The sequence below is a fragment of the Lemur catta genome, chromosome 22 (genome assembly GCF_020740605.2).
Source record: "Lemur catta isolate mLemCat1 chromosome 22, mLemCat1.pri, whole genome shotgun sequence".
Taxonomy (NCBI): domain Eukaryota; kingdom Metazoa; phylum Chordata; class Mammalia; order Primates; family Lemuridae; genus Lemur; species Lemur catta.
The window spans coordinates 27,070,990-27,095,528 of record NC_059149.1 but is presented as its reverse complement, the minus strand read 5'-3'; the positions used below and the strand labels follow the sequence as shown (position 1 = coordinate 27,095,528).

At 60.0% G+C, this 24,539-nt stretch overlaps 1 protein-coding gene across 1 annotated transcript; it reads right to left on the bottom strand.

The window, feature by feature from the left end:
- Positions 1-13,223: 13,223 nt before the first annotated feature.
- C22H8orf74 (chromosome 22 C8orf74 homolog) lies at positions 13,224-24,089 on the bottom strand. The gene is made up of 4 exons (XM_045535589.1): positions 24,023-24,089; positions 22,753-22,945; positions 15,742-16,145; positions 13,224-13,460 (listed from the first exon to the last, which is right to left on the bottom strand). Exons 1-4 carry the CDS (start codon positions 24,077-24,079, stop codon positions 13,224-13,226), a joined length of 891 nt encoding a protein of 296 aa, XP_045391545.1. The 5' UTR covers positions 24,080-24,089.
- Between the last annotated feature and the right edge of the window lie 450 nt (positions 24,090-24,539).

Here is a 24,539-nt window from a genome sequence, read left to right as displayed (position 1 = left end):
CATCCTTCAATTTTGATCCTAATCCGCAGTCATTACGCTAATAGCACTTTATAGGTGTACGGAGCTTTACAGAAAGTTTTATGGGCTCTTTCTCATCCACAGCCTCAGGTGGGGCCCGTCATCTACCACTGCACAGCCAGGGACCCTGGGACCCAGGTGGGAGGTGGCAGAGCACAGCTCACCTGCCTGGCTGGGGGAAGCGGGTCTCAGAGCATCGGCAGGTACGACTGTTGGCAGCGTCAGCCAGTCCGTCCCCAGCTGGAGGCCAAGTGCCTTTGCATTCAGGGCTTCACCTGGCGAGTTATGCGTGGTCCGGTTCATGCCTATCACAGCGAGGGGAAAGAAAGAACAAAAAGGAAATCGCAGGACCAGAGTTAGATGCGATTAAAGACCTCGATGTTCAGGCCCTGTCACTGCGACCGGCCAGCGGTGGCTGTCTGCAGTGTCCTCAGTTGCCCGGAGCGGCTGTCTGGCAGTGTCTGTCCAGGACGTGGTCCCTTGCCAATGTCCAGTGGGCGTGTCGCATTCCAGCTTTCACTGGGGCGGGGGCCCGGTGCCTGCCCCTGGGGGGCAGGAAGGCCCAGGGCTGCCCCTGCCCTGTGCTCAGCTGCAAGTGGATCCGTCCTGCCTGGGAGCCAGGGGTCCTCAGGTCTATCTGGGTACATCACTGCCGCTGGCACCCAGGTGGCTCCGAGGAGGGTTCCAGCTCCTGCTCTGGGCCCCTCACTTGTCCCTGCACTTGTCCCTGAGTCTCTGTTGAGGCACAAAATGACTCCATTCAATGCACAGAATAAGCTAACTCTTAACAGGAAGCATTCAAACCGCCGATGACTACTCACAACTGCCTTGAGTCTGCCCTCGTCGGCTCCCTGCCTCGCCCACTGGCAAATCAAGAGCATCCCTTTCCCCACGTGCCGCAGCGGATGGCACCCTCCTCCTTGCCTTCTGGCCTGGCGTGGCTGCTCTCAGCCTGCGATGTGGGAAAGTAGTTTCCGACTTGAGCTTTACCACCAGCTTCCCATGTGGGGCGAGGGCTGTCCTGCCGGTTGCCAGGGCGACCCGATCCGTTCTCCGGAGTCCCCGGGTGCACATGTGGGAGGGTGTCTGGAGAGAGCTGGGACCTGGCAACAGGGTCTGGCTTTAACCATCACTGGATTTTTATTAGGACTTGGGTGGTGAACCCCTGAGCCCTAAGGAGGTAAGGTGGTGAATTTGTAGGGATTTTGGAAACTGCAAAGCTTTGTAGACGTGCACCGGAGAGCTACTGCCTGTTTGGATTTCTTCAGACAATTTAGGTTGGCTTTAGGCCTGGGAGCTGGCACTAGCGTGAGAAACCCGGAGCCAGTGTTCAGCGACTGTCGTACTGGTGCTGATCGTGTGGGGAAAGGAGAGGAAGGACCCACCATGAAGCTGAGGGTCACAGAAGGACTCAGTTTCCTTCTCTGGGCACTGAGCTGGGATATAGTCCCTTCTTCCTCCACTGAGGGTGGCCTCTTCGCCATCCTTGGCACCTGGGCTTCTGTTTGATCCGAGAGTCCTCTACAGAGGGAGGGGTTTGCTCTCTGCAGGCCGGTCTAACAAGCCCCCACCCCCGGGTTCTTCCTCCTCCCTCCCCAAACCCTCCTGCCCCATCTGACCCATGTCAGTGTGACGCCGCCTGTGGACACGCAGAGCAAGTTGTCCCCCTCTGGGCCGGGTAAGCCTCACCCAGGTCCAGTCGCCTTTTTTCCTTTTATGGGACCGTGTTTGAGGCTCAGGTGGGGGTGCGGTTTCCTGCAGACACTCTCAGGTCTGCGTTCCTCTTGGTCAGAGAACAAGTGTCGTGTGGACGTGGGGCCTGGAGGGAGAGACGACACGTTATATATACCAAGAGTGGGGGAGGAAAGTGGGGTCTCCCCAGGACTCACCCCCCTGGCCAGAGGGTACCATGTAGGCGTACAGTGTCGTCGTTTCTCAGGGGCTTACTCTGCAGCACCCGATGGTGGGTCCCCCAGCCCTGCTCACCGTCCTTTCATCTGGTCACTCCTCTCCTGTCTGTCTGGGGGGCCGTGGGGGGGCTCAGGTCTGGGACAACAGGGAGGGACCGCAAAACGTGAGAAATATTCTACCTGGAAAGTCACTGTTTCCAATGAATGAAAGGTCTTTGCAGCCTCCAGGGGCCTCGGGGAGGCTGGTCGTGGTGTCTCGGGGGCTCTGGTGGGGAAACCCACTCGGCAAAGCCAGGACTTCTGGGCCACATGAAGAGGGCAGGGGTGGGCAGGACCGAGGCCTTCTCCCCCATCAGAGGCCCCGAGGAGGGTGTCGTAGCTCCTCCGTCCCATCCCAAGGAGTCACAGAACTTTCTTTTTCTTTATTTCTTTCCCTGAGAAACAGCAGCACCAGCTCCCACATCAGGGCGCTTTGAAAGTCAGGGAAACTGTGTCCCATCTCCCGACCTGCAGGAGAGCGGAACACGGGGGACCCGCTGGATTACCCGCTCGGGCCGTTCGGGGCGTCCCGATGCAGACGGAGCAGCTGCATTTTACGGGAAAGAACGTGGGGCTTGGAATTAGATTTTCGTCCCAGCTCTGTAACCTTGAGAAAAAGCCCACTGACTGTTTGAGCTGGCGGGAGTCACTGTCACTGCCGACCCCAGATTCCATGGGAAGGAAACGGAGGCCCAGAGAGGCAACGGCACCCGCCGAGCAGGCGGCTGAGGGCAGAAGCCGAGAAGGGGGCGGGGGGAGCTGGGGGGCCAGAGCCAAGGCAGGAGGGCCGGGCTGCTCCTCCCAAGGGCTCAGCTGCACCAGGTCTCAGCAGGGCCGGGGCTGGTAAGGGAAGAGGGTGCAGCGGGAGGGGCGGGAGGCCCTGGGGGTCCGTGTCTTCAAGGGACGTCCCAGGATGTTCCTTCTTGTGCTTCTCGAAGCCCAGCTGGTGGTGGGAGCTGGCCCAGGAGGGCGAGATTGGGACGGAGCCTCCTGGAGTGGGGCGTCCCCCGTGTGCCTGCAGGCCCACCCGAGGGGCAGGCCCTTCAGGACCAGGCAGTGGCTTCCTCCCGCCAGGGCTGGCACGGGGGGCAGAGGAGCCCTCCCTGGCATCCAGGCAGTCAGTGCCCCTTTGTCGTGTTTGTGCCGACCTTGCATGCCCCGCCCTGCTGGGGCAGCCCTGGGCCGGGCGGCCGCGGTCTGGCAGGCAGCAGGCCCTGGGGACACCGGGGCGCCCAGCAGGGCGGGCAGAGCTCTGGGTGCCGGCCCTCAGCACACGCACTCTCGTCCGCGAGGAGGAGGCCGCAGCAGGGGCGGGAGAGGGTTGTGTTTTCCTGCCCATGGGAGCTGCTGTGACCAGGAGCAGGAGGATGTGGCCGGAGCCCAGTGTTTCCTGCCTGATAAGCCAGCCCCTCCCTGCAGAGCGCTGGCCGGGGCTGCCTCGCCTGCCGAGAGCCCTGCCCAGGGAAGGGCCGGCCGAGGAGGAAAATCACTTCTCCAGATTAGCTCGCTCCGGCCCGGCCTTCCTGCCCGCCCTGTCCCGCAGCAGCCGCAGGAAGCTGGCCTGGGCCCAGCACCCGGCTCCAGGCCCAGGGACCTGGCTGGTCTCAGGGCCCCACCGCCCAGGTTCCCCGGGAGCGGATGCCTTCTTGCTCCAAAGTCAGCCACTTTCAGGCGTGACCCCTGCGCGTCTTTGTCAGACCCCGCGCCTGGCGATGGGCTTAGAAAATAGGTCACTTCATTCACGGTCAGTCCACGGGCAGCCTCCTCCCACCTGGGCAGGTGCTCTCTCTGAGGCCACCCCGAGACACATTCTCTGAGCTGAGGGCCGTGGGTTTGAATGCAGGCTGGCACCGGGACCCCAGCCCTACAGCCCTGCCCTGGTGAGCTGTGTGGCCGGGATGCGGGACGTGGCTCCAGGCTGGGGCGGGGTGTGCGGAGGACGGGCGGGAAGGCAGGTCAGCTGGGCTCTGCAGCTGGGACGGAGGCTTCTCAGACTGCTGTGCTGATGCTCTCACTGTGAGACAGGGACCGAGGCCCAGACGGCAGGGGGACCATGCAGTGACGCCGACATGACCCCACCAGGGTCCTCCCACGGGCCCTGGCATCCACCCCCGACCCACGCGTGGGTCCCACCTCCTTCCCGCACCCCAGACCTGCCTCTCCATGCTGATTTATAAAGTCACCTGTGCCCCTCCTGAGGGAGCTGGCCCTTGGTGATAACAGGTTCACCAAGGGGTGTTCACTGTGCGGAACAGGTGAGCTCACACCTGCCTGGGAGACGGAGTTTGCACACGTGTCCACAGGGAGCTGCATACGCACCCTGTGTGCATGCCAGGTGCGTGGTCACACTCCACGTGTCACGTGACCATTGCTGCACTCCTGGCGCAGGTGTCGCTATGTCCTTCCGCAGGTGCTCGAGCTGGTGCTGAGGCCGGGTAAAGGGCCGACGGAGGTCACATTGCTGCATGGACGGGGACACCAGCTGTGGAGCAGGGCACAAACTTGTGCTGCTCCCCAGGGTCTTCACGCTGGACGGGGGGAGACCAGACCCTCGCTCTCCTCACTCCCCTCCCGGCTCCTGCCCGGCTGTCTCAGCTGCGCCCAGGCTGAGCCTCCACCAGCTGCAGCTGAGCCTCGGCCCTGAAACAGCTGATGGGCGGGAGAAGAAGGTGGGGACTCCCCGGGCAGCCAGGCAGCCTGCAGCCACCCAGGGCCACGCGCTGCCGGAGCACGGAGAGGCGGCGGAAGTCTGGGGTCTAGTCCTTTTCATCTAATGCTCTGCAGGGCTGGCCCCCCGCGTGACCCTGGGCAAGTCTCTTCCCTCTCTGGGCCTCAGCAACTTAGAAGGAGGGACTGCAGTTTCCCAGGCCGGCGTACCCTGGTTCTCTGAGCTGGTGGAAAGAGAGCAAGGAAAAGAGGAGCAGAGACCCCCTCGTCTCTGCCCCTGGCCTCCGCTTGGCGGTGGTCTCTAGGGAGGGGCTGGGGGCTGTCCCTGGGCGGGGCCCCACTGTGCAGAGCCACAGGAGGTGAGCCGCGGTTGCTGCATCTAGCCCCCCAGCACCTCCCGGCGCATCATCCCTCCTGCCCCGGCTGCCCTAGGCTGCCGCCCAGCCTTCTGTCACCAGCCCGTGGCATGAGGCCCCAACACACCTGGCCTGGCATGACCGGCCCTGGCCCTACCTCCTGGGCATGCTGCCCGCCTTGGCCACATCACCTGATGCCTCCGCCTCCCCACGTGGGGTGTCGGGCTGACGGGATGGGGCAAGAGGCTATGTCGTCTGAGCCCAGCCTTGCAGATCCTCACGTAACCCTGGCACCCGGGCGTGCTCTCCCTGCCAGGCAGGGCCCGGTGCGAAGCCTGCAGCTGCTTCCCGTGGGAGGCAGGGCCACCACGCCCCAGGGACTGTCCACCCCAGGCCCGCCCCAGTCACTCACTGCCTGTCACCCTGAGACTCTCCCCTTCCCACCCAGCTGGAGAGGAGATGGCTCCATAAGATTGGACAAAGTCACCTTTTTGTTTGACAACTTTTGCCTTCCCTGGTACTGCCAACGCAGTGAGGCTCAGACGTCCCAGAGGGACATTCAGGGCCCTTGACGACCAGTCCCAACTTACCTGGCCATCCTCTCATCACCTGTCTGTCCTCACGGCACACCCTGTTCTGGGCACAGCAAATTTCCAAATAGGATACATTTCCTCATACCCCAGTGCCTTTGCACAGGCTGTTCCCTCTGGCTGGAACACCCCCGCATCTTCAGCAGGTGGATTCCTCCTCGTGTCTCAGGACTGGGTGCAATGTTCCTCTCAGAGAGCCTTTTCCACACACCCTGCAGCCACGCAAGCCTGCCTCTCCCCGGTCCTCTGTGCCCCATTGTCTGCCTAGTCCCACAATCCTCCGGCACAGATGATGCAAGCTCTCGTGTCTCCCCTCCCTCTAGTCTGGGAATGTACGTACCTGGGAAAGGCGTCTCATTTACCTTCGAATCCGCGGGGCCTGCCCCACACCAGGCACACAGTAGGTGTCCAATCAGTGCTTGTGGGATGGTTGAACTAGGGGCTCTGGTGGGCCCTCTGCTCTGGGTTGGATCTCAGACCCGTCGCTTCGTTTCTCTGAGCCGTGGTTTTACTGTCTGTGCGTTGGTCCCGCTCTGTGGCGAGACATTCCAGATGGCGGGAAGAGACAGAGGCGGCGGGAATGGCCCGGGAGAGGCGCTATGGTGGGATGTAAATTCCCAACACCGTCGCTCTTCCTGGTCCCTGGAAAGCGTTAATTTCACACCGGCTCTCCTGGGTCTCTGTCCTTCCCGGGCTGTGTCCCTACCCCACCCCTGGCCACCTGTCAGGAATGAAAGTATCTGTGATACTGTCCTCACCAGAGCATGATGAGGAACAAAATTTGTGCCACATGTGGACACACACAGATACACATGTCGCAAAGCTGAGTTCTTTTGTTGGCCCCCCGGGACAGATCCTGGGGGGCTGACGCTGATGGTACCGTTGGGGTCGAGCCCAGTGAAGTGCGAGGGTGCTGGTGCCGTAGTCATGAGGGTGCTAAGTCCCCCTGGAAGTAAGTGCAGCCGTCTGGCGACTTACTGTTCCAGGTCCAAGAACAAAACCTCCCACGGTTTACTTTGCTATTAATAAACATGCTGATAGTTACATGTAGGAAACTTGGAATTACAGAGACACGACGACGACGAAGAGAAAGAGGGGGGGTCCCCTATGACCTCACCGGGCAAGGATGCCTTCTGTGAATAGCTTGTTGTATTCCTTCTAGAATTGTTCTTTCTAGACCCATGGGTGTGCTCACAGGAACATCTTAAATATCTTTGAGAATGTTGGGATTGCTTTGTTTTGGAAACTGCCCTTTAAAATAGCGAATGTGCAGCCTGGCCGCCCTTCTGTGTCAACGTGTGCCCCGCGGGGGGCCCTTCTGCGGGTGGCTCTCCTGCTCCCGTGTGTCCAGAGCCCCACACGCCCTCCAGTTTGCGGAAGAAGCCTGAGTTGCAGGGAACGAGGACGCCCACCCTGTACCAGACAGCGCTTCACCTGCAGGCCCTACCTGAGGGGCTGGGGATGCACCCCTGACCCTTTTGGGGTTTCCCTCAAGCCTCAAGCGGGGTCCCCTCTCCTGCACCCACCCGGGACCCCTTCCTGTGCATCTTTCCAGCAACCAAGAGCTGTGGAGCTTTCTTGTCTGTGGCGTGGGTTATGGGAATAAGTGGGCCTTGTTCTCACTGTCTAGACTGAATTCTGTTATTCCCGTGAAGATCAGTTTTCAAAGGACGTGTTTCCTGCTCCCCCGTAATCATCCGACTCCCTCCCCGCCCTGCCCGTCCGCCCTGCTTGGAAAGGCCTCTCTGGTTGTCCAGGCCTGAATCCCGACGGCCGGGGACACAGGGACACCCACTTTCATTCCGCGCTGGGTGCCCGGGGGGGAAGTGAGTTGTCGAGGGTTACAGGGTGAGTCAGCAGCTTGGCCCCGGCTGCCCCCGGTGCTGGGAATCGGCGCTGGGCCCAGGGCTGCCAGGCCCGGCTCTGACGTGCGCGGTCTTGCTCAGGGCGGAAACCTCTCTTCCGGGGAAGGAGGGGCAAAGGCCCTGGGGCGCCCAGGCCTGGAGATGCCTCCATTTGCTAGAAACTGCACGGGGAGCTTTTTGGGGCTATTTTCCCTGTGTGTGTCCTGTGCCCGGCTGGACTGTGACTACGCAGGACGTGGTCTTCCTGTCTCCTGTGCTCCGAGGTGCAGCCCCTTCCAGCTCGCCACCGGGGAGGACAGGAAGCTCGGCAGGGAGGCAGCGGCGTGGGCCTGGCCTTCGGCTCCTCCACCTTTCCGCTGAGACCCAGCATGAGCCGCTTCGTTCCCTGAGCCTCAGTTTCCTCAGCTGGAAGGACGGGAACTCTGAGAGAGCCGAGACCCCCTCACCGGGCGGAGAGGCGAGTTGGATCCCACCCAATGACTCAAAGCACAGAGGGGGCTTCCCTCCCGCCTCGCCCCGTCTCTGCCCGTCCTGGAGACAGGGCTCAGAGGCTCAGCCTTGTGTCCAGGGCCTTCAGCCATGTCCCCCTCCTCACCCTGTCGGCCCAGACAGGCTGGGTAGAGGGCACACGGCACCTCGGCAAAGATGCCACTGGAACCCAGCTAACTGCGTGCTTCCTAAGCAAGTGCAGATGCAAGACAGGCCCCAAGATCCAATTTTTGAACTTGGAGCCCAGGAGCCCCAGAAACGTCCTTCGCAGAAGTTCTGGAGCTGCTGGAGCCCCCAGGCAGCCTTGTCTCTAACCACTGCCCCACTGCGCCACCCGCTGCCAGCCTTAGCTCAGCTCTCGGCCCCGCCCGGCCTCTCCCCAAGGCCGCCTGTTCCCAAAACCACCCTCCTGGACCCTCCCTTGGTCCTGGGGTCCCTCCTGTGCCCAAGTCCTGCCTCTTCTGTGATGGGTCCTGCCCCTGCGATTCTGGGACTGTCTCCTTACGGGTTGCGTGTGGGGTGTTCGGCCTCTCGTCCAGATCGGATCACCCAGAGGGGGAGGACGCCGCGTCCGTGTGGCGGCTGATTTAGGGATAGGGGTGCACAGTGAGGTCAGGCGGGCCTGGGTCTGAATCCCAGCAGGTTACTTGTCGGCTAGGGAACAACAGGGAAATACCCGAGCCCCTCTGAACCCCAGTTTCCTCATGCATGAACCGAGGATGCTGCAATAGAGCCTGGGCCATGACAGGCACTCGGTGTGAAGTCAGAGGTCACCGTATTGCATTATTTTGATCCCCTCTGTGCCTTGCACATCCCGGTTTCCAGTAACTGCTTATATCCGTTGGAAGTGTGGGTTTCTGGGGGTACAGCCTCACAGGGGACCCTGCAGGTGGGGTTTCCTGTGGGAAAGGCCACCAACCTCACAGCCCTCCACCAGCCTCAGCTGTGCTGCAGGGACCTGGGCTGGACATCTGGGCCATAGGTTAGGGTCTGCCCTGCTGATGACCTTGACAGTGACTTTGGAAAAATCCCTTCCTTTCCCTGTTCCTTCGCCTCAGCGGTACTATAGGGCGGCTGAAGTGGGTTACTCTACGGTCCCTTCAGCTCTAATGTTTTATGATTCTGAGGCCAAAAGACCTTCCAGTCTCACATAAATTATCAAGCTAATATTTTATTCTAAATATTCAGGCAGAGTGGTAGAGGCCGTGTGGTGGGGAAGGTTACTGCTGAGTAATGGCTGTAGCATTAACTAATCGATTTGATCACTTAGCTGTTTATTCGGCTCTGCATTTATCTAGCGTTCTGAGCTAGTGCGGCAGGTTGCAGATGGCGGCAAGTGCTTTGTCCCTCCCCGCACCAAGACGTATGTCTGTTTCCCACACCCTTGACTCCGGGCCGGGCCCGACGCTGCCTTAATCAATAGGACACCTTGGAAGTGATGCTCTGCCTGTTCCCACCCTTTTAAGAGAGCTGTCAGCTTCCGTGTTTTCCTTCTGGGAACCCTGTCCCCATGCTGTAGGAAGCCCCAGCTGCCACGCGGAGAGGCCCCCGTGGAGGAGAATCAATGTGAACGGTCTCAGGAACAAGCAGCAGCGGCTTGCCAGGTACGAGGCCAGCCGTCTGGGAGGCGGATCCTTCCGCCCCATCCGAGCTGTTCCTGCTGTTGCCATGTGGGGCAGAGATGAACTGTCCACATGGACCCTGCCCAGATTCCAGAATCAGGACAGGAAGCAGTGGACATTTGGCATGTATTCGGTATGAAGTGGCATCCGTGTGAAGTTGGACGGAAACCACGTGGAACAGCTTTCTGTAGCCTTGGCTGGAATCAGGGGTGAGGCCAAGAGACTAGGGGGTGTCCCACAAGAGGTGTCCGGGGTGACATGAACCTTTGAGGAGCTCCCAGTCTCAGGCCCCTTCTCAGCACACGGGCAGTGGCTATTCCGTGGAGCCGTCGGCTCTAACTGGCTGTGTCCGAAGACGGAGCTTCCTTCTGGGCCTGAGCAACCCCCACGGGCAACCTCCTCATTCAGAGTTTGAGAGTGAGTCTCTCCAAGACACCTAAAATGTCCAACTGGTACCGTCCTTGAGACAGTAGCCGCTGGCCTGAGTTAGTGCTTCTAGCAAAAGTCTTGGGCGGCGCTGCTTAACTTTTACCCACAGCTCTATTCTTTTCCTAGAAAAGTTCCAAAATCTCTGTCTTCCTGTCTGGGCTGAACCCCTGCACAGAAACACTGGAGGCACTTAGAGGCCAAAACGCTAAAGCTGGTTCGCCTGGGAGGCTCTGGGAAATTTCAACCCGTGCCACTTCCTCTGCTTTGAGGGTCAGTGTAGGTGGCATTTCCAGATTCTACCGGAAATCTGAAACCCACAGGAAGGCTGACCTCTTGAGAAACACGTCTGGAATGATAGGGCCTGGATGACACGGTCTCATTGTATCAGAAGCCTGGATCAGGTTTAGAAAACCTATGTCCCCGTTCCCACTCTGGCCCTGGTGCCTTGGAACTGCAGCCGGGAGCCGCGTTCTTAGAATGTTGGAGCAGGAAGGGGCCTTAGAAAGGACACACGGCTACCTTGCTCCTCAGTTCAAAAACGCAGGCCCTGGGAATGGCCTCTGTTCCTGCAGCCTTTCAAGTAGGCATAAAAGAACTTTACAGAAAGTGCCAGAAAGCCCTTTGGGTTCTTTGGGGGACATTCCACAAGTAACACTGCGAGGCGCTCTAGTGGTGAAAAGTTGCTGGTGGATGTAAGTCTGGACTCTGCGTCTCACTGCCTACTCAGTGAGAAGGAGGTGACGCTGCGGCTGGGGTAGACATTTTCTGAAGAGAGTGCTGTGACAATGGGTAGATTGTTTTGTTCTGCTCAATTCACTTCTCCGGCTTTGCGTGTGCAAGTTCTCAGGGGAGAGGTCCTGCCCCTGGGCCTGACATTGGCCACCTAAGAGTAGACGCCGTGGTCTCTCTCAGAGTCCAGAACAAGAGGGTGGCTTATCCCCAGGGGCGACCACACCTGTGGGCAGGGAGCCACCTTGGCTACAGGGGACACGTCCTTTGAGGCCAGGGCGGGACCGGAGCTCCCCTCTGGGAGGCAGGTTTGCTGCTTCTGTCAGGGCTTCACCTCCTCTCAGCCAAGTGACCTTGAGCAATCACTCATTCCACCTGGCTGAGCCTCAGTTTCCCCATCTGGCGTGGCTGAAGCGTCCCCGGCCCTGCCTGTCTCGCTGACCTCGCGCAGGCAGCCCCGGACCGCGGGCGGAGCTGCCCCAGGGCGGCTGCATCAGGAGGCAGTCAACCTCCCAGTCTCTCCGCTGGCTGTCCCCTGCCCCTCTCAGCCTGGCGTCCCAGCTGCAGGCTGCCCCGGCCTCCTGGAACCCGCAGCCCCACGAGCCAGAGGGAGCGAACGCTGCGAGCCTCGGGCAGAGAAATCCCGGAATCATCCCCGTGGCTGCAGGTGGGGTGGGTGGTGAGGATGCCGTGCTTTGATTGGTCCCGTTTGGGTCATGTGGCCGTGCCTGGTCCAGTCACCGTGGCCCGGGGCAATGGAGCACTCCGATTGGTCCACTTGGGGAGTGCGCTCACCTGGGAGGCGGCACCGCAGGGGGACGGTCCCACCGGGACCCCCAGCCTGTGCCCTCCTGTAGGGCACCGCTTGTGTCTTTTTTGTGACTTTCCCTATGAGACCTACTCCGGTGCCTGGCACAGGACGGGCACGGACACGTGCGTGTTGAATAGCTTTGGCAGTGACGTTTCCGGCACCCCCGGGTCACCGAGTCGTGCACTTGCTGTGGGCTTCAGGCCGCCTCGCCCCTGCCCCGGGCCTGTTGTTATTCCCGTTTGCCGGTGCCCAGCGTGAGCGTGCGCTGCCCGCGGGTCGGCCTGCCCACCGCTGAGTCCTCGAGGCCTAACAGGGCCTGGGACCAATAATGGGTCAGTTAATACTTGTGAGGGGAACGAATGTCGCCTGTCCCTGCAGCACAGTGTCTTCACGGATGGAGTCCGACCCTGTTATTTCAAGTTCCTCATCACCTCCTGCATCCCTCTGCCGTCCTCATTTCTACCTTCCGCTCCTCTGGGGGCAGTTGTGACTTAGTACGTCCAGCAACCAATTCCAAGTGCATTTCTGCTTCGTAGGTTTGTCTGGTTGCTTTGACCAAGGTGGTAAGATCTGCTCTCTCCCCACTTCATAAATGCAACTCAGCTCCATGTATAATAAAATATACATCTAAAGAGTATTATAACCAGCCTCCCGGCTCGGGTACGAGGACCCACGTGCGCTCTCCACCCCCCTCTGCCCCGCCCCAGGCCCTGGGGGGCCGACTGGAAAGGGCTGCATCCACCAGCTGCCATGTAGTAACCTCCTAACCGCCCTGATTCCTGGGGTCACAGCCGCTGGTCAAAGCAGCAGCTGCAGGATCTGTGTGGCTGTCTGCAGGAGAGGCACAATGCCCCCCACCGCCCTGAAAGAGCACAGAAATGAGAGTCTGGGGGCCTGGGTCCCGGTGCTGGCTCTTTTGCCCCTTCCTGTGTGACTTTGAATAGGGACCGGACCTCCTTGAACCTTGAAACCCTTGACACGGGAGAATAGCCTCGTCTCTCTCCTAGGATGTTATGGTGCCAGAGGGACCTCAGACACCACCCCACGGCCCCCGCCTGACAGGAGAGAGAACTGGTGCCCAGGGGCAGACGGGACGTGGGCAAAGTCGCACATCAGATCAGCGGCAGAGCTGGGCTCAAAGCCGGGTCTCCCGCCTCCGGAACAGCGCTTGTTCCCTGCCCCAGTCTTGGCAGTGTAGACCCTCGTGGAAGGGGAGATTTCTGGAGGGCACACGGCGGCTCTGCGTCCTCCAGCAGGGAGACCGGCGGGATGCACGCAGCCGAGCCTGTGTCAAGACGTCAGGAGGAATCCCAGGACGCATTCCCCTAACAGAACCACCGTGTCACCTGCACGGCCTCGCAGGTGTCTGGGGAGCCCTCACCCCCACCTGTTTCCACCTGCCAGTGTCCTGTCTTCAGCGGGGCTCAGGCTCGTTGGCAAGTGAAGTCCCACCCCCCTGAGAGCTCTGTGCTCACAGAGGGGCACGGCGGTCACCCATCACTCAGGGGAAATCCATCCGGATGGGATTTTCAGGTGGCAGAAGGTGGTTTCCAAGACAGAGACAGGAGATGGGTACTGGTTTCTTTATTCCAATCGCTAGAAGTTTCTACCTACTGAGTGCTGGGCTCAGCTCACCACACTGCTCATGATCGCTGGGGCTCGTCCCCCGCTGGTCTTCAGGTGACGCTGTGGGGACGTCTACTTCTTTGCCTTTGCTTTCTTTCCTTTGTTTGCTTTGTGGGGCTTGAGAGCCTCCTCCTGGCCGGGCGGGCCCGCAGGCGAGGGCGGGAAGGGGCTGGGCGCGTTAAGATGTAGCGTCTTCCTCTGCAGCTTCAGGTCCAGGATGTCGAAGGTGATCTGGATCTCGCACTGCAGCAGCTCCTTCAGGCACTCGATCTGGATGTGGATGGCCTCGCGGATGAGGTGCTCCAGGTCCTGCGGGGATGGGACAGGGCTGGCGACCAGGGCTCGGGGACGTCTGCAGGCAGAGCCGGCCCAGGTCTCACCTGGGCCCTGGCTCGGCGTGCGAGTACCCAGGTGCACTCTCCACCCACCTCCACCCCACCCCAGGCCCTGGGAGGCCGACTGGAAAGGGCCTCATCCACCGCTGCTTTGACCTCTGGCTTCTGGTTGAGTTCAGCCAACGGGGGTCTCAGCAGGGGACCTGGGGGAGAGGAGCCCCCCACCTTCCTCCTGCCCTGCTGTTGGGCTGGCCACAGCTGTGGTCCTCAGCCTGTGGCCACATTTCCTGTCCCCAGCCCTCTCCTGCAGCTGCAGCTCTCTTTTTGGGATCCGATGGTCATTTCTCCTCCTTTCCTCTCAGGTCTAGGGTGACAGTCTCCCTGTTTGGGTGTGTCATTTGTTCCTAACCTTGTTCTGGGCCCCTAGGCTGGGCCCATATTCCCTCCGAACTCTACTTTCTGGTCAGTGCAAACCCCATCTGGATACCACCATGCACGTCCACCCTCACATCTCGAAGTTCTGGCGGCCAGCTTCATGGGCAGGGACAGGGGAACCTGCTTCAGGGAGTGGGCATGTCCCCAGCCAGCCGGTTGTGGGAAGAACACAAACTCAGCCACTGTCCACCACGGCAAACAGGAAACCCTCTCGCTAGCTCCACCAGAATCATGGCACATGGAGCCCCAAGACACGGAGCATGCGTGACACTGGGTTGCTGTGATTTCCCTGCGCGAGCAGCCGGACAGCGGAGGGGAGTCTCTGTGGGGGGGGCACATACACAGAGTATCCAGCTGCCCGTAACACACTTCTTTGAGATCATGTATTTTAACTTAAAATCCATGCAACATTGTACGTTTGCCCCAGAATATCCCCTTCATTGTTTTTATATAAACATAATGTTCTTCCCTTAAATCTTTGGGAAGATCGTGCTCCAAGAGGATGCACACTATTGGGGCACACAGTGTGGGGGGCTTGTGCCCATGAGCTCTGCCAGGGGGACGCACGGGGCAGCAGGGCCCTGCTGGGGGTGGGGAGGGGGCCCGGGAGGAGCAGGCAGGGGCAGCTGCAGGACACGTGGGGCAGCAGGGTGACGTGAGGCAGCCCCTCCTACTGTGGCCAGGCCCCCAGGAGCTGGATCAAGGTCCCCTGAGGGGGCCGGAGACAGACTGTTGCTTGGGGTTTTGTTGGGTCCCCAGTGGATGTCTTAAGGCACGAAGATTACACGACCTCCCACGTGCAATTCATCCGGAGACTTGACTTCCCATGGGCATCATCCATTGTGGTGTGTGTGTGTGTGTGTGTGTGTGTGCATGTGCGTGTGCACATGTGTGCGTGTGCATGCGTGTACACAGACATAGCTTTAAAGCAGTACTCACTTCCGAAGATCATTTGCTGTTTGGCTGATGATTCAGAAACCAAAACCCTTTTGGAACACACGGGCCCTGCGACTCCCCACCCCCACGTGCACACGGACACTCGCACATACATGCACAGACATGTCTCTGTGTTCAAAGACGATGCAACAAGGATGACTTCAGTGCCTGAGTACAGCTAAGAGAGTAATTTAGACTCGGTCGGGCACTCAAGCAGTCTGCTGCCCTGGCGCCGGGCCCGTCGCCATTACTGAAGGGCTGGCTGTGGTAGATGCTGGCAGCTGGGGCCCCCGGGGGCCCCGGGGGTCTTTAAGACCCTCCAGAGGGCAGCCCAATTTCTTAGAGCCACACCCCAGACTCTTCTAGGTTCCTCCCTGGGCCACCAGCTCCACTGCTCGCGTCCCCTGGCCATGCCACCCTCCTTGACCTGTCCTCGTGTCCCTGCCTCCACCACCCCTTCCCCCCGGGCCTGGATGGGTGCTGGCTCTGTGGGCAGAGGAAGGGCATCGGGAGACTGCAGCAGCCCAGAGCCTGGCGTCTTTTCCTGCCTCCTTTGGTGAACGCTCACCCGTCAGTGACGGAATAGAAAGTGCTTGGACTTCAGGGCCAGCCTGGCCTCAGTCCAACGTTAGCTCTACCATGTGCCAGCTTGGTGACCTTGGCCAGACTGCGTGAGTTCTCTGAGCCTCAGTTGTCCCATACCTAAAATGGGGACATGGATTTCTACCCTGCAGGGATGTCGTGTGACAATGTGCACGCAAAACCTGCCCTTCCGCCCCCTCCCCCGTGTGCAGACGACGAGGTCCCGTCTGCCGTGACCGTGGCCTGGGCCGCTGTCTCTGGAGGCCCAAATGCTCCCCGAGGGCAGGTGAGCGGGGCCTCACCTCTCTCTCCAGGGCCTGGCGGGGCGTGGCGGGCGTGTCCCGGAAGGCCTCCTGCAGCAGGTGCTCCCGCTCCAGGCGCAGCGTCTCCTGCCGCAGCAGCACGTTGCTGCGCTTCTCCGCCTCGACCCTCCGCAGCTCGGCCACCTGCTGCTCGTGCCTCCAGAGGTCCCTGTCCATGCCCTCGGCCAGCGGGAGGGGCTGGGGTGGGGCACACACCTCCACGTGGGTGACCGTAAGGGTGACATCCCGGTCCTGGCCCAGGACATACTGGTAGAGTTTGTAGTGGCGGATGAAGGTGTTGTGGCAGTAGTCGCAAAGGGCCAGCAGGTGAGTGCTGTTGAACCGCCTCTGGTAATCCCTGAGCTTGTTCCCCAGGATCGTCACGGCCTCCATAATGGAGCAGCCTGCGGGCACCAGGGGTGCAGAGTAAATGGGACAAAGCTGCACAGGTGACAATCAATAAGGGCTCTGAACCAGACATTCTGACCCCAGACTATGATTCTGCATGACCATTCATTAGCTCTTGACAGCTGTGGAGTGTATCATGTTTCCCTTTTTACCTTGGCTTCCAGGAAGCTCAGACAGAGCTAATTTTATGCCATTTTTTTTTTACTTACCTTTATCCCATTTTTTTCTGAGTATGAGTATTTTCGTATATAAGCATCCCACTCCTTACCTGTGTTTTGTCTTTAAACTCCTGTTTTAAAGTCTTCCTTTAGCTGTGCTTTATATTGTCCCCACCCTTTAGGGAGGAGATGAGGATTAAAAAAGGGATTCTGATATGAGGGGAGCAGGAGGTGATTGGAGGGATGTCTAGGCTTGTGGCGTGTGTCACAGAATAGGGCAAATTTTGTCTATCCCATGCAAAGGGCTGCTGATGCTCCGAGGGCAGCAGCTGGGCAAGGCTCAGAGGGGTCCACCTTCTCCCGCCTTCCGCCTGCTCCTCTGTCCTCCCCGCTCCCTCCTGCTCACAGCCTTCGGTGCTCGGTGTAGCAGTCGGGGGCAGGGCTCTCCCGGTGTGTGACCAGGACTTGACATACGACAGGGAGGTGGTTCGTGGAGGGTCAAGGCTGCGTTATGTGCCTGGAGGGCTCAGGGCAAACATGGCAGGTGTGACTCTGCACAGGGCTGCGTGGGGCTGGGGGTGCACGCTGGGAAGAAGTGCCAGGGGGTCCCAGAGGGGTTCCCTGGGGAGACACTAGAGGAGCCGAGACGACCTGTGTCAGAGGAGTGCGCTGGGCAAAGAGCTGGAGCAGAGCGGGGCAGGTGGGGGTGGCTTGTGCAAAGGGCCTGTGGTGGGAGGAAATGTGCCGTGTGAGGGACTGGCAGGCGGGTGGGGGCAGGTGGCGAGCAGGCGGCAGGTCTGCGGGGGAGCCCTCCCTGGCTGGAGGTGCCCAGGATGCCTCACCTTGCAGTGGTGGCACCCGAGGGTCTCTGTCTCTCAGAAGCCCTCCCTGCCCCCCACCCCCCACTCCAGAGCACATATGACATCTCACATCTTCCGTACTTCACATCTGTGCTCTGCTCCTCGTCATCGTCCTCCTGCTAGACCACAAGCTTCGCGGGAGTGAGGGGCTTCGCCTTTTCCCTTCGCTACCAGGGCACAGGTGGGAACGCCTGGCTGGCAGGGGGCTTGTCGAACGAACACGAGCAAACGGGCAGCCACTGCGTGTTTTAAGGGGGCGGGAGGCGTGGGGGGCTTCATTCTAGGAGCAGCTGTTTAAGGAACACCCCCAGGTACCAGGCGTGGGGGACGCGGCCTGTCACCAAGGCCCTCTCCATGGAGACTGCTGGGCGCCCCGGACGTGGCAGGCGGGGGCGGAGCCAGGCCAGGGAGCCGGTCCCGGCAGAGGGGAAGAGGCCGGGTGGGAGGAAGGGCCGGGGCCGGGCAGGATCAGCCGAGAGCAGGGCCTGGCCCGTCCCCACCGACTGAAGCTCTTGGCCGCTGCTGCCCTCGGGATGGCAAAGACCACCTGGCTCCACGTGCCCTGGGGGCCTGTCCTGTCCTGGGCCACACTCGGAGATGGGTGCCAGTGTGGAGGGAGGTGTCCACCGCGAGGCCTGCCGACGGTCCCTCAGCGAGAGCCTCCTCGCAGGGAGCACGGGGAGAGGGAGGGGACCGAGAAGCGCAGGATCCACAGGCCCCGGCCCAGCCCGTGGGGGGCACTAGCCTGGGGCCACCCCAGGCAGAGGGACAGAGGGATGGAGGCCGGAGGTGAGCAGAGTGCAGCGTGGCTGTGTGCCCGGGGCACACCCAGCTCCCAGTGTCTGGAAGCAAAGCTGGGTTCTGGGGATGGGGCTTGTTGTCTCCATCTGGACAGGGACACTCACGAAGGCCCCGTGTGCCACGTGGAAGGGCCAACTTCATCCGGGAGCCCCAGGACTTGCCAGGACGGGCTTCAGGCCTGGCCGGTTCCCTGGGAATTGCTTCCAGAATTTTGCATGCCCTTGTTTCCCGGGGTCGAGTGTGCACAGAGAGAACCCTCAAATTCCTGCAGCTTAGGAGCCGTGGCGGAGAGGTGCTGAGGCGGGACATGGGGGCGGGGGCTGCCCCAGAGGGGAGGCGGTGGCCCTGAGGACAGCAGGGGTGGCCAGCAGAGGGTGGGTGGGCGTGAGATCTCCGGTTCTGATCGTCGAAGCTGGACTCCAGGCTGGTGCGGAGGCGACTGTGTGAACCTCCCGAGGTGACTCGTCGCACCTTCTCTGGGCTCCTCGGAGCTGAACTTGCCGGAAGGTACCCTGCCCCCCAGGCCCGGTTGTGCATGAGGCAGAGTCACCTGAGTCCTGCAGACGTGGTGGCCATGTCTGCTCCGTTGCCGGGGCCGACCCTCCACCCTCGGGCTTCTCTGTCCAGCCCCCGGTGGCTGTGCACCAAGCCCAGGTCTGCAGGGACACGCCTGGGAGCCCCACAGTGCCACGCTCTCAGCGGACGTGTACAACGTTCCAGGTGGCTTGTCACCTGGCGGATGCCCTACTGTGTGCGTGAGCTGTGGCCCGAGCCTAAGAGGTGATAGAGCCCGAGTGCGGACCTTGTCCTGGGTCAACAAGGAGGAGCCCCTGGCTGCATTCTAACTTCCAGCCCCGAGACGCGGCCTTGGCCAGTCCTGGGTGTCAGCGAAGCTCGTCCAGAGCTGGACCACGAGACGCGCTTTCTTGGCGTGACACCACGCTTCGTGGGCCCCAGGTGGCGAAGTTCCCGGTGACTCAGAGAGCAGGGGGATTAGTCTCCGGGAGAAGGCTCTGGCTGCCAGCGGGCAGATCCGCGCCTGCCAGTTGCTCTTCAATAACAGGGAGTGGCCTTCATTTGCATTGGCTGCTGGGAACTTCCTGAAGATGGTCCCCAAGCCCCCGGAGGCCAGCACCTGCGAGGGGACGGGCCACCGGAGTGGAGGAGGAGAGGAATGAGGAGGGGAAGAGCGGGGGAGGCCGGCAGGTGACAGTGCCAGGCGCCCCAGAATCAGGGCAAAGAGGCGCTGGGCTGGCACGGGGAGCCCTGGGGGCCTTCCGCGTCCCCCACACCCAGGGCCGGGCTGGGCGAGAGGCAGGGGCGCGACACTGTCCCTAAGGGGCTGGACATGGTGGAGAAGGGATGCTCCTTCCGGGTGGGCCTGAGCGGGAGGACCAGGTGCCCCCGACAAACCAGTCTGGTTGTCCCCATCTTGGCTCCCAGGGGAGGAAGCAGGTCGGGCTGCAGCCTGGCCCAGCAAACCTTTCCCGACACCTGGGCGCCCACCGGGCCAGCCTGGGACAGTGGGAAGCAGGCAAAGCACTGGGCCCGCCACCTCCACCTGGCCCCGTCCCGTGCCCCCAGTGCTGCCCCACCCCCTTCTGCTCTTGGGAAGGCCACTAAACCGTGTCACCCAGGGCACCAGAGACTGTGACGCTCAGGAGTGCTGCTCTGGGTCAGGGTGCTCCGACTGCACTGTGCCACACACGCCCGGGGTCACGTGGCCTCCCAGCCCCTCCTGGCTCAGTGAGGCTGGTATACCCCATCCCCTCTTTACCCGAGAGGGAAACCGAGGCTCGGGCTGAGGGATTTGCTCAGGGGCGTACAGCTGCTAAGTGGCAGAACCAGAATTCAAGCCCCTCTCCACCATTCAGTTCCAAGAGGCTTCAAGGCTCCTTTTGTCGACCTTTGGAGGTGGGTGGTGGACGGGTGTCCAGCCCTGTTGGTCACTGTTTTCCAAGGACGTTCTGCGATAGGTATGTCAGCTGACCTTGAAGAACACGGGTCAGAGCTGTGTGGGTCCATGTATGCATGGGTTTTCTTCCTCCTCTGCCACCCCTGCGACAGCAAGACCCGCTCCTCCTCTTCCTCCTCCTCCTCCTCCTCCTCCTCCTCCTCTTCCTCCTCCTCCTCCTCTTTCTCCTCCTCCTCCTCCTCCTCTTCCTCCTCCTCCTCTTCTTCCTCTTCCTCCTCCTCCTCCTCTTCCTCCTCCTCCTCCTCTTCCTCCTCCTCCTCTTCCTCCTCCTCCTCCTCTTCCTCCTCCTCCTCCTCTTCATCCTCCTCCTCCTCTCCTCCTCCTCCTGCTCTTCCTCCTGCTCTTCCTCCTCCACTTGCTCGACGTGAAGACCAGGATGAAGAGCTTCATGAAGATCCACTTACACATAATGAATAGTAAATATATTTTTCTCTTCCTTGGGATTTTCTGAATAACGTTTTCTTCTCTCCAGCTGACTGTGTCGCAGGAGTACAGTATACGGTACATATAACACACCGAGTGTGTGCGCTTCAACCATCTGTGTTACCGGCAAGGCTTCTGGTCCACAGGAGCTGTCGGTAGTTAGGTGTTTGCAGAGTCGAAAGTTATGTGTGGATTTCTGACCGCACAGGATGTCAGCGCCTCTTATCTACCTCACAGGGTTACACAAGAGCAGGTGTATACAGTGCTTCCCACAGGGCTGGTACACAGTAAGCACTCAATAATGTCACTGTCATTGCTGTCATGTGGTGTTCTGGAATCGACCCGGCTTTGTGCATGGTGAAGCGTGGCCCTGGGTCGGTGAATCCTGCAGCCTTGATTTCCTCTGTCCAGTCCCCCAGTGGTGGTGACCTGGTGGCTCTGCCTGCCGTGGTGGGCGGGGCTTGGGATGCTGAGGGCGGGGCCAGGATGGCTGTGAGCCCGCTGGTCCCCAGTTACGGGTGAGAGAGGAAGGGACAAGTCCATTGTGCTGTACCCGCTGGTCTCCCCACGATCGAGTGTGCTGGGTGGACCAGATTTCCCACACCCAATTCTAGATTCTTTTTTTAACATTATTTTTTTAATTAACTTTATAAGCCTACAGCACCTGGTGTTCCCAGAGGGTCTCCCGTCCAAGCACCAACCAGCCCCAACCCTGATCTGAGATCAGATGAGATCAGGTGTGTCCAGGGTGGTAGACCCAAATCTAGATTCTTGCACTGACAAGCGTGTGTGTGTTTTTACTCGGACAACGGGGCAGATGATGAAAACTTAGGATCGTCCCAGAAAGCTCTGGCCAAGTGGCTGCTGCCCGGGGCTAAACTCTCAGGAAATAATAATGCCACCCACCTACACTGGTGTGATACTTCACAGTTTTAAAGCATTTAACGTATCTGTCAACTTGTTTAATTATCCCAACCAATCTATGAAATAGGTATTCGCCACCACGTAACAGGTGAAGGAACTGAGGTTAGAGAGTCTCTATGGCTCGCCTGTTGTTAGTTAGCAGCAAAATCAGGTCTCAAACCAGATCCTCCGACTCCAGAGTGAGCATAGGACAGCTACGAAAGTACTTGTTAGGAGTGAGTGGAAGATACATGAAATACTCGGTGCTACAGTATGTCCACTGGTATTTTTTAAATTTAAATTTGATCTTTCAATTATAAATAGATATAGCATAAAATTTACCATCTTAACCATTTTTAAGCGTACAGCCCGGTGGCATTAAGTACATTCACACTGTTGTGTGACATCCCTGGCGCCCAGCCGTGACACCTCACCCTAGTTTCAGCAGTTCTCCCAGTAACCTTCTCCGTAGCAAAAAGACCCACACGGGCCACACGCCACGTTTAGTGGCCACGTCTCCTTAGCCTCCTTAAGTCTGGAAATGTTTCCGAGCGTTTCCTTGCTCTCGTGGCCGTACGGCGTTGAAGCTTACGGGAGAGTGACTTTGGGCCAAGCTCCTGATCGGGTGTTTTCTCCTGGGTAGAGGCTGGTCCCAAGTCTGTGCTGGAGCCATCCCAGAAGGACGCCGGCTTCTTCTTGTGGCCTTCTACCCGGTGGCACGTGATTCTCGGTGTGGCCTCTTACTGACGAAGTCCACGTGGACCAGAGGATTAAGGAGGTGTCTGTTGGCTTCTTCGCTGTTATTCTTTTCCCTGTTGTCACCCATAAGGGTGTCGTGGGGAAGGTTCTTAGAAAGCCCGTAAATGTTCCCCTTCTCCTCGGGCGGCCTCGCTAGTTTCAGCACCAGTGATGCTTCTCGGCTGAGCTAACATCCCCGTGGTATCAGCCACGGAGGGGCTGCCCCGTACATTTGCCTAATGAATGAATCTGCGTTTCACAGCCCACGGGGTGGACAGAGGGACCACATCCCCTGGTGCCGCGGGGTCACTTTCCCGTGGGAGACACGCTGTCTCCACACACTCACCTGACTGCACCCCCATTCCTGCTCCAGCAAACTCATGCCTGCAAAGGGCACCCCCCAGGAGGTGCGGCAGGGCCACACCTGACACAAATTGGGAGCCATTTGCAGTCTCCCAGGGGTCCATGAGGGGTTTCAAGCAGGGAAGTGACACCTTTAGTTTATGGTAAGCAAAAATGAAACAAAAGCAAACACCAGCTGCTGGGAAGAGCTTGGGGCGCTGCAGGTTGCAGCCGGCAGACCATGAAGACCAGCGAGGAGGATGCCGGGAGCCTGGGGGGTCCTCACCTTCCGGCGTGTGGGGAGGGGAGGTGCCACGCTGGGGAAGGCAGGAGGGCCCTGGGGCTGGACCGCAGGGTGGCCTGTGAGCCCCTTTCCGCCCGCTCCTTCCCGGACGCCCCATACCTTTGGTTTCCCTCAGCAGCTCTTCCGTGAACTTGACCACCTGGGCCACCTCCACCCATGGGAAGCCTTTGCCCACGGCGAAGACGATGCTGTCGTAGAGCGTGTCCAGGAGGATGCTCCTGCGGGAGTCCCGCAGCTCGTCGAACTCCTCCCATTTCAGGAGTCTCCGCAGGTGCTCCCGACCCTGTGACTTCTGCAGGGGGGGGTGTGTGCGGGACGGGGTCTCAGGGTCAAATGCCATCCTTACTGGCCAAAACACCACTGGGGGCCCCAGGCCGGTGCTCCAGAGCCCTGGAGAGTAAGTGAGAATGCGGGCGTACCCGGGAGGAATCACGCTTTGATTCCCAGGCAGCTTTCCCTCCCCTTCCTGGGGACTTTCTCTCCTTGCTAGCACTACCCTTCCCCTATGAGTTCTCACACCAGCCACAAACAGGCCTCGAGTTCTCAAATACGGTTCCTCCTCCCTCTTCCCTAAAACACAATTTGACTTTCCTTCGAGTCTACTCTCAGCTAGCTGCCTCAGACATATTGATCTGATAATGAAATTTATACTAAAGTGTACATGACTGATGGAGAAGAGGCTTGGTGTGACGCTTTAGCAGCAGGTATGAGTCTTGTCTGGTGAAAGTTCAGGCCCACTGGCAGGCCAGGAGGGAAATACTGTTCAGGGCACCTGTTTTCTCTGCCTAGAGGTAAGAACCCATTTACTTGAGAGTTTGGCTGGCCCTTCTAGAAAGGTTCTTACAGGTCACCCACAGATGTAGGAGAAGTAAGTGTCACTCAAAAGAAGGGATAAGAAAAGGTGTGGGGTGACATGGAGACCCACTGCACGTAAGAGTGTTTGCTCCCCCAGAGCAAGGGGAGGCTCTGGCTGGGGGGACCTTGGAGGACTTGGTGACAGAGGGGGCCCCGGGGACTCCCCTTCCATGCTGCCACCCTGCTGCCTGACCCAGGCAGGCCTTCCCTGCAGCGCCCGTCTCAAAGCCCCCGACTCCCACACTGCTGTGCCCTTCCACAGGGCCCCCCGGGGAGGCGGGCTCAGCCCCTCTGTCCCTCCACGCAGGCTCCGCTGCACCGCGGTCCCCACTGTGGGCCTGAGAAATGGCCTGGAACTCAGACCCACGCTCCTGTCACACCTCGGAGGCTGTGTGCTGGGACATGGCGGCCACCATAGGGTCACCTGAACAGGCACCACCTCGAGCCCCCTCCAGCTCACCCCTCCCCACCCCCAGACAACTTCCTTTTAAAAGCCACGTTTCTCTTTCTTCACCTGAAACTGGAAGACTTCTTTCACTCCCTGGGGTGTTAAGAGTGCCATGGCCCCCATCCAGTTGCCAGGACACCCGGCCAGGACTGACTCAGAGTTTCCGGAACCCTGGGGGTGGCCGGGCCGGCTTTGTTAGGTCACCAAGCCTGCTTCTCGAGGACATTCCCGGGCTTCTTTCCTCCCCGCCCCTCCTCCCCGTGGGGCTCTGGGCCTCACTGCCTGCCCCTGCCCAGGGACCACCACCCCCTTCCTCTCCCTGAAAACCTGTCCTCCTTCAGGAAGGGAGTGGTCCCGGGCTTCCCCAGACACAGGAGCACACGCATGCATGCACACGCATGCACACACACACCTGCACACATGCCCACTGCGTCCTCATCCTACATGTCCTGCCCCCGCCTCACCCTGTTAGGATCTGGCCTGCACCCCCCTTCTTCATTGGCCAGTGGCATCCATGCCTCCATGTTTCTGGAGTGGGATGTCCCCAGGTTTAGTGCCCCAGCCCCTCTATGCCACGATTAGG